This window comes from Amblyomma maculatum, chromosome 6 (genome assembly GCF_055883805.1).
Source record: "Amblyomma maculatum isolate TAMU_Amacu chromosome 6, ASM5588380v1, whole genome shotgun sequence".
In the NCBI taxonomy this organism is placed as follows: domain Eukaryota; kingdom Metazoa; phylum Arthropoda; class Arachnida; order Ixodida; family Ixodidae; genus Amblyomma; species Amblyomma maculatum.
Genome location: NC_139349.1, coordinates 45,839,896 through 45,853,867, shown reverse-complemented (window position 1 = coordinate 45,853,867; position 13,972 = coordinate 45,839,896). Strand labels below are relative to the sequence as shown.

The window sequence follows — 13,972 nt, the reverse complement described above, 5'->3', positions numbered from 1 at the left end:
GAAGAGGGAAGTTGAATGGGCCTTAGCCAGCCTTGCTAAGAACAAAGCTAGCGGAATTGATGGCATTCCAGCTGAGTTGCTTCAAAACCTCAACCATGACGATGCTGTTAACGTCCTGTATACATTATGTCAGCAAATTTGGACAACCCTGCAGTGACCACAGGATTGGAAGAGGTCAGTTTACATCCCCATCCCAAAGAAAGGCAGTGCCAAAGATTGTTCCAACTACCGCACGATCACGCTTATTTCGCATGCTAGCAAGGTGATGTTGAAAATCCTCCAAGGTAGGCTGCAGCAGTATGTGGATCGGGAGCTTCCGGACGTGCAAGCTGGGTTTCGCAAGGGCAGAGGAACTAGAGACCAGATTGCTAACCTTCGCTGGATCATGGAAAAAGCAAGAGAGTTCCAAAAACCCATCTACTTCTGCTTTATTGATTATGCGAAAGCGTTTGACTGTGTAGATCACAGCAGATTGTGGCAAGCTCTGCAAGAGATGGGAGTTCCAATTCACCTCATCTGTCTCCTCAAGAACCTGTATGAAAGGCAAGAGGCCACAGTCAGAACTAGGCATGGTCTTATTGATTGGTTTACGATTGAGAAAGGAGTGAGACAAGGCTGCATACTGTCGCCCTGCCTATTTAACCTATATGCAGAGTGCATCATGAGGAAGGCCGGTCTGGACGAGTCTTCAGCTGGTGTGAAGATTGCTGGGGAACGTATCAACAACCTTAGATATGCGGATGATACCACTTTAATTACAGAAAGTGAAGTGGAACTCAAGAGAATTCTGATGGCCGCACAAGAAAAGAGGGAGAAGTTTGGGCTTAAACTGAACATTAAAAAGACAAAGATCATGGCGTCTTGCCCTATCAAGTCCTGGGGCATCAAGGGACAAGAAGTGGAAGTTGGGACAGATTTTCTCTTCTTGGGCTCCAAGATTACCCCAGAAGGAGACTGCAGCCAATAAATTAGGAGACACCTGCTTCTGGGAAAGAGAGCCATGGCTAGCCTGGACCGCCTAGTAAAGAGCAGAGACATTACACTGCCAACCAAGATCCGTATAACTCGTGCTATGGTCTTTCCAGTTGTGATGTACGGATGCGAGAGTTGGACTGTGAAGAAGGCTAACCGCCAAAGAATTGACGCGTTTGAATTGTGGTGCTGGCGGAGACTCCTCAGAGTTCCTTGGACGGCCAAAAGATCAAATCAGTCGATATTGGCGACCATAAACCCTGACTGCTCATTGGAGGGTCAAATTCTAAAGTTAAAGCTCAGCTACTTTGGTCATCTGATGAGAAGAGAGCAGTCGCTGGAGAAAGATTTGATGTTGGAAAAGGTTGCGGGTCACCAGAGAAGGGGTAAGCAGTGAACGCGATGGTTAGATGGCATCCTCGAGGCGCTGCAGATGAAGTTATGTGGTGTTAGGAAAATAGTGAGAGACCGGAAAGCGTGGCGTGAAATGGTCCATAGGGTCACGAAGAGTCGGACACGACTGAACGACTGAGCTGAACTGAAGAATAACATTATTTTTTAATTTCTTTTTTAGTATAATCTGTTTTTTCAACTACGAATTTGGCTAAAATTAACGGTGCAGCAGCTTGCAACTTTCGCATGAAACAGAAACCACCATTTCTGTGCGTATAGCCCGTGGGCTGTAGCTATCAACCAGCATATCTAGTGCCAACTCGTAGAAAAGGAACCAGCGAATACAGACGCAGGACAAGAGCAAAGAAGGCCCACACCAAGGCTTGTGCGCCTTCTTTGCTCTTGTCCTGCGTTTGTATTCGCTGGTTCCCTTTCTATGCAATATGAGCCAACTAGCCCAGCAGTTTACACTCCTGATCTAGTGCCAACTCCTAGCGCCACCACAAGCTGTGGTTTAATATTCAGTAGCTAGCACGTGCTGTGTGCGGGACATTTTTTTTTCTGTCTTTGTCACGGATGATCTTTTTTGCGAAGTTTGTACGAGATCTGACGGTGACTGTAGCCAGTGAAGTGCCAAGAAGATAGGAACGCAGCTTTCAGTGCAAGCAATCGACGCAGGGGAAAAGTGAACCGGCCTCTGCAGACAGCTAGCATTGCCCCATCGACCACCACATCATTTTGAAAGACCGAGACAGCACTAAAGATGAATGAGGCCATATAAAACTTTTTTTTTTTTTTTTTTACACACAAAGTCTGTATTTTCATCGCTCTTTGCAATCATGCACTCGATAAGGTGTTGCGCAAAGTGGAAGATGTATGTGCTGTAGCGGAGCAATGTTATTCTTGTTAGAAAGAAAGATGGCACATGGAGGTTTTGTGTTGACTACAGTCACTTACAGTCATGAAGAAAGATGTCTACCCGCTTCCACGTATAGATGATGCAATTGAGCGTCTGTACTCAGCTTCATACTTTTACAATACTGGCAAAACCCCACGCATATGCAGATTAAAAAAAAAAAATCGGCATTCGTACCAGACAAACTTTATGAATTTAACGTTCTGCCCTTTAGATTATGTAATGCGCAGTCGTGTTTGCTGCACGCGGCAGACGAAAATAATTGATTTCTTCAAATAAATCAGCTTCGAAGGTAGTGCAACGTTTTCATTTGAGGTCTTGCTTGTCTACGCATGCGCTTACTGCCAAGGTACATCATTTTCATATCTAGGTTTGACCACTGGCTTATAATTGCAAATTTTTCATTACAACGACATTATATTATATTGAGATTTGACTATCTCTTCAAGATGATAGTGTGACACTTGTTGGAAATGAACAAGATTACCTCAAGCAGCCTATACAGACACCCAACTAGACACAGCACGTAAAGATAATGATGGTTTGGTTTACCACAGACATACCTCGACAGATGTGACTGTACCTCATGCTACATAGTGGGAACTGTCCTGCTGGTTTTTGCATTGACTTTCATCTTGCTACACCGCATTCGTAAGTGTGTTCTATCTCTACTTCTGTGACATTTTAAAAATGCTGATGGGATTGCAATACGAACTTCAGCACAAATAAGAAGGTGGCAACGCGCGTGTCCCGTGACTCAGCCAATGAGGAGGCAGGGCATCCTCGCAGCTGCAGAAAACGAGTGGCGCATATCGCAGTTGCGGCCGCCGCCGCCGTCACCGGGCACAAGTGCATTACTCCGGGCTGCATAGCGGCCCGTCGATCGCACGCCCTCAACTTCAGGCTCCCCTCTTCATGTCGGTCACTGCTCAGCCTTCACGGACAGGAGAGACGTACGTGCGATGCTTTTCCTTGACCACGGCTTAGCGCCGCTTGCCCATTGTGAACTAGCTTGTGCTGACCTCCGTGCCTTAAGGAGTACTCCAGTTTGAATGCACTTCCTTGTTCTTTGATAACTACTACAAAGATCACAAAACTATGTTCCTCTGTATAAAAATGTGAGATATGTAAATAAACAATGATGAACCGTACACGAACAGTCATATCCTATACAAGAGAATGCTTAATACCGAAGCGGAACGAGGCATAACAAATTGCAAAAATGCACAGAAAGGTATAGCAGGGGTAAGTGGTGCTAGCACATCCACTTTCCAACTGGCTAACTAAGCAAATCGGCTGCAATTTTTTATAACATTTTTTATTGCCTCAAGGCATAAAGGGTGCTGTTAAATAAAAAATAAACAGGGGTAAATGAATGAAAATAAAAGAAAAAATTGGCTGACATAATGAAGTTGAGGTGAAAGTGATGATGCGGCCCTCATCACAGAATACAAGTGTGCATAAAAATAATTTCTTTGGAAAATTATTATCTCTCAACCTTCAATACCCTATCTTCCTTTCCCTCCTTTCTCTAAGGGGATATAAATTAATTACACCTCTCACCTGTGAAAACTTCCTTATCAAACGAGTCCTGGAACTGCGCATCTGAAATGATAATAACCACACCAATGGCGGCACATCAATTTGTCATACTGAACTCAGCAGCAAACTAGGAAAGTCTCTCTGATCAGCAGAACATAAGAAATGGTGCACTGTTAAAAAAAAAAAAACATATTCACTCAGCCAGATTAGTAAGTAAGCCAAAAACGTATCTTGCATCATATATTACTGAACCTTTAATGGTATTAACCATTAGCTATTTCTTTTAGCCTCATCTCTCATGTACAGTTTTGGTTTGTACAGGTTATTAAAAAGGAAGAAAAACTGACTAATGTAATAAGCTGTGAGAAATGAAAAACTGCATGTGCAGTGTAATGTTTGCAAAAGGAATTTGCACATGGCTTTTTTTTAAAGACACAATAAAGACCTTTCGGCAGCTTGACTGCACTGCAAAAAGCTTCAAGGCAACAAGAACAACACAAAATTGAAAAGACAAATATAAATTGGGGTCCAAATCAGTTCACAAAATGTATTTCACACAGATATGCTGTCCCACCTTAGTCCCTATGCAATAAAACAGGGTTCCCATCTGATCAGTGCAAAGAAAAAAAAAAAGAACCACAACAAACATTCACTAAATTATGATGATGATGATGATGAAGACTGTGGTGGTGGTGTATTTTAATGGCACAAAGACCGCTTCAGTCGATATGTGCCACGCATGGGTGTGTGAATATTCGAAATTTCGAGTATGAATCGAACATGTTTCCTTTATTCAATTTGTAACTGTATCCGAAAAACTGGTATTCGAAATTTTTGAATATTCGAAAACTATCGAATACACCGAAAAATTTTTACAGTCTAACCCACACTGCGTGCACCACCGCATTCTTGACCGCATGGACTATGCAGTCAAGCATCCTCAAAACATGACGGGGCTGTTTTGTGAAAGAGCCACACCTTCCTTTTTGTACTTGACGAACCCAGAAAAAAAACGCTCTTACGCCGCTTTTATCAGAAATGAAGGTATCCACTGGACTGGCGTTCATCAGATAAAATTACTGCATGCAAATGGTTTGGTCAAATATAGTTGGGCCTATTTGATAACTCAAGCTTTCAGTCAATTCGGACATTTTTTTTTTCTGGTCCCTCGAAAAACTAATTAATGAGGATTTACTGTATTCAGCAGTGACTTAACAGCGCCAACTGGTTTCATGCAGGTCCTTTCTGTATAAACAACAAATTGGTATATGAGGAATCCTGTACAACCTTATTATTCTGAAGTTTTCAGTAGGGCATACACTTCTGTCAAGTTTGACTTTATTTGCAAATACAGCGCGAATTCTGAAATGAACTAGTCAAACATAGTTTGCTATTTTTTTAATGTTACACTTTTTTTCGGCATCCAGACATTTGATATTGGGCACGAGGACATACCGTGGCACCACCTCTCGGAAGCGCCCACATGACGAACTAAGTGGGACAACGCACGTTGAACTGCTGCTGTAGGGTGCTTTCCCAGCCAGTTCAGCTGTGCGTTAGCATTACACTCATTTATTTTATAAACACATCGGTATAGGCCTGTATAAGCATAATTTGAGGTATTACCCACTCATTCGGCAAGAAAGCACTTCACTGAATCAAAGATTGAAGTTGGAGAGCTTTACTGCCATGACAACGCCACCGGTTGCAGCATTGTTGCTGTTATGAAAAAGAAAAAACAGCTGAAGCTGCCACACAACCAGTCAGATGTAAGCAGTCACTGAACAGGTAATGGGATTCATCTGCAAGAGCAGAGGACTGTCAGAAGCCTGACGGATGCTGAGCCCCTTCGCATAGCACCAGCGGAAACGGCACCGTTCGCCTGCTCCCTTGAACGTATGTAGAGCAGGCAAGTTTGACTGCGGAGATGACATGGATTAAATTTTTTAGCAAGTGTGAAGACGTGCACTCCATGCAGAGAATTCTTACACAGTGACTACCATCATTGGCAGTCTTAGTAAGAGCGGACATTTGTTTTCCCCACACACAGTAGCGTTTTTTATTTTTTAAGCAAGCACATCTCGATCAGCACATCACAACATGCATGCAATGCTCTTTTGTTTATTCAGACTCTGTCATTTGAAATTACTACAGTAGTGGAGACTCTACCCGAGACTGTCATTTGAAATTACTACAGTAGGAGACGCTACCTGAGACAACTCCCCATGCATACCACTGAGCAGAATCTTCTAGTTCACTTCAGTGAAACTTCCGTGTCAATGGATTCATTTAGAATAATTTGAGACCTTCTAGCTTTCGCACAATCCTTCCTTTCTTTGGGAGGGTACTGCTTTGTGAAGAAGCCAGCATCATTTACATCCTTGCAGCAATAGTATCGTTAGCTTCACAAGTGATAAGCGCAAGTTAAAACGTGCGGGCCGTTTCTTCTGCCGCTCACCGGACTGCTACCATACGAAATCTTGCTCGCTGAAATGTCTGCTGTGCACATTATGAGAATGATCACTCGCTTCTTTGTCCATTCAAATCTTGATTAAGGAAGATTCTGTGAGCTTATGTTCTGGGTAGCAATGGGAGCTTGCGCTGGGTTACCTTGCTTACGTCCGGGTACAGAGCAGCAACGGACCGTAGCAACAGCTTAAATAAACTTCAGCAGCTTCAGTCACGGTGCAAGATCAAAACATACAAGGCTGACACTCTTTATCAACCAAAAGTACAAAAATAAACACGACTGCTAGCTTTTACAACGCACAAATTCAACCGAGCGTCTGCCTCAGCAGCAGTAGAAAGGTGACGTGATCCCACTTGCTCCCCTAGGTCGACACTAGCGCTGTTTGCTCCAGTGGTTGCGCTCACGCCTGATTCACAGGCATTTCTTCCCAATATTCATTTTCTACTCGTTTTCAAAGGTTTCAATATTCGTACACCCTAGGGCAATCCACAAGGTACCGATCAAGAACACATATGTTCGTTCTGATAACCACTTCTAAATACAACATTTCAAATTTGTCTCAAGACTAATGAGAGTATCACATCAGGTCATAATACATTCACGAATCGTGAGTATCTCCTCAGTGATTTGTAGCATCGTTTGAGGTACACCACATTTACTCATGCATGAATGCCCACCTTCCTATAGAAACTTTCAAAACTTTAGGAAACAAGTTTATAACGCAGGAAAGCAGTATGTTGGAAGTTTACAACCCAGGAAACTAGGACCCCCACTTTCCCTTCCCCCTAGTTCATCTTTAACCACCCCATACAAGTGCTGCCCACAAATCCATCCCCCACCTTTGCAATGCACAGAACTCAAACAAGCACTTACCATCTTCAGAAACATCAAATCTTTCCCTGAGATACTTGCTACCAGCTCCGCGACCGCCCTCACAGTCACGATTCTGTAAATTTTCAATAGAAGTATATATAAAGGCTCCATGCATTAAAAAAGGACAAAGCAGAAGTCTAATGAGAAAGCCACATACGAATCAAGACAAAAGAAATAAAATGACAGTCACACTCAGACTTCCTCATGCAGCAAGCACGTTGTAAAACGGCAATAGAATGAAGTCCTTACTGGGACACCCTTATTATATAATGCATCTATAGTCAAATAAGACTAGAGGACTCGGGAGGCAAAGATGCGTCAAAGGAGGTCCTCGAACCGAAGGCACTCAGCCAGGCTCCTCTAATGCTCACAATGACATCACCGGTACAGTTAAATCTCGTTAACACAGGAACAAAATCAGCTAGGTAATGTTTGGATTGAAAGCTAATAAAGCTGACATAGGAAGGGGGATGAAACTGTACAACAAACTAGTAAACCCAATCTCGCCCTCTCAATGTCAATATTAAAAACAAACTGCCGAAAGGAAAAAAAGCACTGCCCGTTCACTGCTTAGCTGGAAGTGTCGTCCTTTGAAATCAATAGTTTACATGGTACATTTACTTTTCAACATACAGATCATTCAAACAAATCCAATGGCCGCTCAAAAAGTGAAGCCTAGCATTTCTTTTCGTTTTTCCCGAATGGCATACAAGTTAGCACTTTCTGATGTTGATGCTTTAGCATACACAAGTGAAACTACACCACTGCTGGATAACAGATGCTCCAATAAATCATGTACAATGCGTCAATGGTGGAAAAGAAATAGAGTGAAGTCAAATAAATCAAGCGTGACTTTCTGAATCAACAATGGAACGAACTATAGTCCGTGCTCCAACATTCATGCCACCTTTCACGGCAGAGCTGATTTTATGAAAAGGAAGCAATTACTGACTAGCATCAATCCAAGCATACCCATAGGGATACAAAGGAAAGCTATCTAGCTTTTGCAGAAACATTGTAATTGAAGAAATATCTGTCCCCATCAGTGGTTTGAATTTAGGACAACCACACCACCAATACAGGAGCTAGATTCTGATAGGTGAAAATTGTGTTTTCAGAAGTTCCAATGGATGACTGATTGGAAGAGAAATCATCCTATTCTGGGCAATCAACATTCTGAAGGTTACTCTGCACCGTCATGTTTTGAAGTGCACACTGAAACTACAACTCTTGGGGGCATAATGCTTAGCAGAGGCCGTAATTTTTTCAATTGAAGAAAGGTGCCAGCAGAAAAGAAATTCATCACTCTGGATGGAGATGGTGCCTGCCTGCCCGCGAGCATAACATCTGGTTGCAACAATGTTTGAAGGCTACAAAGCAAGATTACCTGGGTAGTATTATATTGAAGCAGTTTAAGTGCTGAGGAAAGCGTGCAAGTCTAATCTGCTTTCAGATCTTTGTACATTTGCACAATATACCCCACATCATGTTGAGAGTAAGGTATGTATAAAAAGCAGATCACAGCCAGTATGCATAATGTCAAACTTTTTCTATGCACGCACTAGAAACATACATAAACTAAGAATATGACAAACAGTGGCGTGACTTGAATTACATGGGTTTCAAGCAACAAAAAAAAAGGTGGGGGGGTTAACCTTCTAGCAGCTCATATCCTTTAAAACACTTATGCAAACAAACAAACAAACAAACAAAACAAAAAAGTTCAGCAATTAAAACCATGAATAGCTCAGACAGACAACTAATGCTAAAATTTTCATGATTAAACAAAAATTAAAGGAAAGGAGTCTTGTAGAACAAAGTGCAGGGAATTGAGAAACTTGAAGCCGTTCACAGACTAGCTCTGTGGCTCTTTCTTGCTAGGCTGTTTGCCTGGCAGTGAAAGATGCATTTATAGCAGAAATAAAATTAGAAAACTTCCCGCCAGTCAATTCAAGCTCATCACGCGGACATCAAAGCTGGGCTACCTGGTCATCACTTTGGTGTGAACAGCGGTGCAGCCTAGCATCTAAGACCCACACCAAAAAATTGCGCCAATGTAGGCAGTTTATTTGTGAAATTGGCCTATCATCATGAAGCCCATATTTTACTTTTCCTTTTTAAAAATTCCTTGTTTATGATGAAAATAATGTATTTAGTATTAGAATGCAGTAATTCTTCAATACAGGCCAACCTTAATTTGTCCTCAGTGTTCTTTTCTGCACAAGCTAAACCAAAAGGTCTTTTTTTTTTTTTTTTTTTTTGTGGCACGAAAAAATACGAGCTACCAAGGGTTTATTAAATTTAATATGAAGCCTTACCTCCATGTCACCCGCTCCAGTGCGCTCTGCCTGTCCAAAACTAGGGCTCAGAAGACTCGCATCTGAAACCAGTCCCCAAAAGGATGTTAAATACCAAAGGCAGCAAAGGGCTGCATGGCTCATAATAAAAGTGGGACTGGCTTGTCACATTCCTTAGGTGCAACTTCAGTCTGCTTTCAGTGAATGGTCAACCCCTGAAAGCTGCCCCCCCAAAAGTGGCCATATTAGTCCCAAAACAATGAGATTTTGATTTTGAGCCTTGATTGTGTCAGTCTCGCCAGTCCCACATTTATGCCTTTCAGTTGAATGACAAAAGTGGCCCGAAAAGGAAGGTATCACTTTTAGGCCAAATAAAAAGTGGCCAATTATACAATTAACCAATTATCGGGCTAAGTCTGTCTGACCAGTCCAGGTTTACATGAACTCGTTTCTGTTGGGTCGAGATTGCTACTACACCTTGCGTCGAGCAAGCGAACTAGGTGAAGGAGGGAAAGAAGGAAGCTCGAACGAACAGCTTACGGTCCCGTCCCCTGCTGCTGCTTGACCAGCAAGGAAGCAAGAGAGGCGGCGATGGCCCGATGCATCAGCACGTACAGGCTCGTCGCCCAGTGGGTAGGGTCGAGTCAACCTACCTCCTGCAGTTGGGTCGACTTAGCCCGACTTGATGGTCGTTTAGCTCGACAACCTAGCAACATGAGCCCTGACAGCCGGTTTTCAGCCTGACAGGCACACCCGACCCTACTTCGTCGGGTTCATGTAAACCCCGAGTGTGCCGTCTTCCTTCTGAACAGCCTTCTCTCCTCCTTGAGATAAAGGCCTATATATGGGAAGTGACTCATCAGCTATCGCTCCTCCCTATTCCTACTGACACAACACCATTGCTCGATCCCCCACTTCGATGCACCATCCAGGAGAAAGTCCGACATTTTGCTGCCAAGCTCTCAGCTTCCGCCTATGACAGCCCCGCTAGCCTAACCTGCTATTGCCACCAGGCCACCGCGCCCCGACACCTATGCTTTGCCACCGCAACCACCTCTGCCTCGCCCTTACCGGCCCCCTTGGCGCCCCACTGTGAATCCATGAAGGACCCCCAACAACTGCCAAATCTATTGTGGCTTTCCTGGCCACGTCACCTGGCTTTGCCACTAGCTGGCATGCCCAGTCCTATCGCGATGGTCCCAGCCAGTATAGCTCCAACTAAGTACCTCCTCTGAGACTATTAACTTCTATGCTGTCCCAACTTTTATAATGAGAGCTATGACAGCAGGCCTTGATAAATGTTACATTGAAATGATAAACAATATTCTTGCTCAAATCTGATGATGTCACACAACCATTACTTCATTACAGAAAAGCAGGAATGGGAAGCAATATAATATAAAACTAATCCTTACCAAAGTAGCTGTCTTTGAGGAGGCGAAGCGATTCTTCACTTGCAGATTCTCCAAAAAGAGTTCTTGCCAAGCCAGAAACTTCCTCTATAGCTGAGCGGGACCTAATGCACAGTTTTAAAATGATTCCCGAGAAAATTAAAAACATTCACTAAGTTCATTCAAAGTATCAACTCGTTCACAGTAATTACACAACACACATCACTATACTGTCACTTCAGGGGCTCAGTATTCAAGACAGAACTAACTGAGACAAGCAGAAGGCAAAAAACTGTGATGACTAGAAAAAAGACAGCCCTATTTATTTGCATACGGTTTTTAGGTGTGCCAATATAAGCACACAACTGATCTCAGCTACTTAGTGCATATGAATTGAGGCTAGAGAGCTGAATGTGAACACGAACAGAGGACAGCAACATGAACACAAGGAATTGTATTCCAGACTATTCTCAGGCTATTAATCAAATCAATGAGCCGGTTGCAGCTTCCATGTAAATTACAATGCGGCAAAGCATGCCTCTAAGAATTACTTACAAGCCATACAACCTTTTCTTTAAAAATTAAGCAAAGCCCTTAAATTTTCACGGATTTCGTTTGGTTTCTGGGAAGCATCCCAAAGCGACTCAGGCTATGGAAATGCCATAGTGGAGGGCTCTGGAAATTTCGATGAACTGGAGTTTTTTAAGATACACTGACATTACACAGCCCCTGGATGCCCAGCTTTTCGCCCCCCATAATAATAATAATAATAATAATAATAATAAAAAAAAACGGCTGCCGGGGCCGGGATTCGATCTTGTCTTTTCTTGGGCACAGTAGCTGAGCGCCCTAACCACTGCACCACCAGGGCAGGGCAGAATTTCAATAGAGGCAGGCATCACGTAGACATTATACTGTTACATACAGTATAAACACATACTGATAGGCTTTTACTTTGTACAGTGCATTCAATGTGGCTAATATGCGAACAAAAGGAATGCTTTATTTTTCCAGAGTATACCCGGAGGTAATAAAACTAGGGGGTCTTGACCTCAACGCTGCAACTCAGGTATGCAATCCTGCAAAACATAGCAAAGCACAGTAATGAACACGTTCCTATGCTTGCTGTCTTTCACGTCACTGCACTAAACCACATATTAATCTACATCTCTATGAAATGCAGGCATCACGATGCCCCCTCCCCCTTTTTATACAGTGCAGCAGCAACAATTACATCATGAAACAAGGTACAGGGCGTACTATCATCTCAGGGGAAAATCTTAACTGGTCTAACTGGTTTAAGGAACAAATTCCCGGTTGATCCCAGTTGAATTCCAGTTGGGGATCAATTGTTATCCAACTGGGAACCAACTGGGATGAACTGAAAACTTGTTCCTTAAACCAGTTGGACCAATGAGGATATTTACCTGGGATATGAACAGCTGGAATGCTATAAGTCTGGAAGTGAACTTTGCTGCATTTAATATATAAGCCTAGCGAAGTGCACAGCGATGTGCATCGTCTAGGAATAGCATGCATGCAAGCAAAAACACAACCGCTTCCCAGTGCCCGTTATACCTACCACATCCACATACAAAGAGCGCTTAATTACTGACATCTTCCAGTCACATCGGCTTAAAAATATCCATCGCAAAATGTCAGCGTTAAGTCAGCCAATACAACTTCAGCACATATGACAATCATGCTGCTACCTTACGCGTATTCTATCAAACATATAGACAGAAAAACTAAAGTAACGTTTAAATGCTTCTGACATTCCGCCAACATGCAAGAAAAAAAGAAAACGAAAAGAAAACGAAGCCAGTAGCACGCAGCGGACGACAACAAAGACAGTCACTGAGAATGACGTCGCGAGCTTTGTACTCGACACTTTCGCCGGCTTTAGAGGCTTGGCTGTATTACAATGCCGGCACTTTACATCTTTGCGCTCAATTCCTCTCTGCATTTCCTTTTAATAAACCCATCTATCTATTGCACTATTTTTGACGCATGCGAATAACCACAACCTTGAAGACACCACACTGAGCTCGACCGGCACAGCGCCGTCAACGCATCCGTCACACACCGCACTTTCTGTGAGCAACAGAAACCTCAGTGGTCTGTTGTGCAACGAGTACAAACAACTTGAAGCGCACCCCCCATCAAAGCATCAAAGAGCCTGAAATGCATTCCTTACGCAAACACATCCCGAGCAGGGAGGTGCAGAATTATGAGGGAGCTGACGTGAAATCGGTTCAAAAAGTGGATGTCTTACCGCGATTCTGGAAGTACGGTTGAGGTCGCATTAGGTGCACCGCACTCTAGCTCCGAAAGATTAGTGTCACTTAGAAAGTCGCCCATCACCCGTACACCTTGGCACGAAAGATGTTCAGTATGGGTATTCTACAACCCACGTCAGCATGAATTAGAAATTTGAATGCAATCGAACGAGTAGAACGAGGTTTGCAGAGCGCGGGCGCGTACTTGTCGGTTGGCCGGTTGGCTTCCAACGGATTACCGGCTTTGACTGACTTTGACCTTTTGACTTCACTGCACCATGCTTCAAACAGAAGAAATCACGGGTGCAGAGGTTGGCCAAGATGGACCGAGACACTTTTACTATACTTTTACGTTGGGTGCCTTGGGCATGGAGGAATTAAAAAAAAAAAAAATCAGTACTCTTCAATGTTCTCTGGAAAAAGTGACAGATTTTAGCAGGCATTTTTCGGATGCTTATGATTTGTCGAGCTATCTAGAAGCGGTAAATAGAAGCTTTATGTTATTGCCATCATTTCACTCTTTTTCTTTCTTCTTTTTCACTTAATTACATCTACGGTTGTTATGTCTAAGAATTTTTTCCACAGCAACCCTTGAAGATATTTTATTTTCCCGGTGATTGTGCATTTATCAACAACTTGAAGTTTGCGCCTTAGACTAATCTTGATCAAAGACGGTTCCAATCTCCTTTGTAATTTTCTATTTTGTTTTGCGTACACTCGTGACGGGGCACGAAGACGTCTCGAGCAGATTTATCATGGAGTTAATACAAGTAAAACTAGGGCTATAGTCTAGAGCGAAAGGGACGGCGGCACTCCCATGTTAACCCTGTCCACTCCTT

General features: G+C 43.1%; 1 protein-coding gene across 3 annotated transcripts in view; it reads right to left on the bottom strand.

Annotated features, from left to right (window-relative positions):
- The window catches only part of LOC146185639 (uncharacterized), a 69,540-nt gene extending 56,154 nt beyond the window's left edge, over nucleotides 1–13,386 (bottom strand). For 2 of the 3 annotated variants that reach the window (XM_084606545.1, XM_084606547.1), the window contains exons 1-5: nucleotides 13,130–13,386; nucleotides 10,879–10,979; nucleotides 9,485–9,546; nucleotides 7,167–7,239; nucleotides 3,845–3,886 (exon numbers count right to left, since the gene is read on the bottom strand). In XM_084606545.1, coding sequence (XP_084462671.1) covers nucleotides 3,845–3,886; nucleotides 7,167–7,239; nucleotides 9,485–9,546; nucleotides 10,879–10,979; nucleotides 13,130–13,215 — 364 coding nt within the window. In that variant the 5' untranslated portion in view covers nucleotides 13,216–13,386. The remainder of the gene's footprint in view (nucleotides 1–3,844; nucleotides 3,887–7,166; nucleotides 7,240–9,484; nucleotides 9,547–10,878; nucleotides 10,980–13,129) is intronic. The other variant, XM_084606546.1, reaches the window with a different exon arrangement.
- Nucleotides 13,387–13,972: the final 586 nt, after the last annotated feature.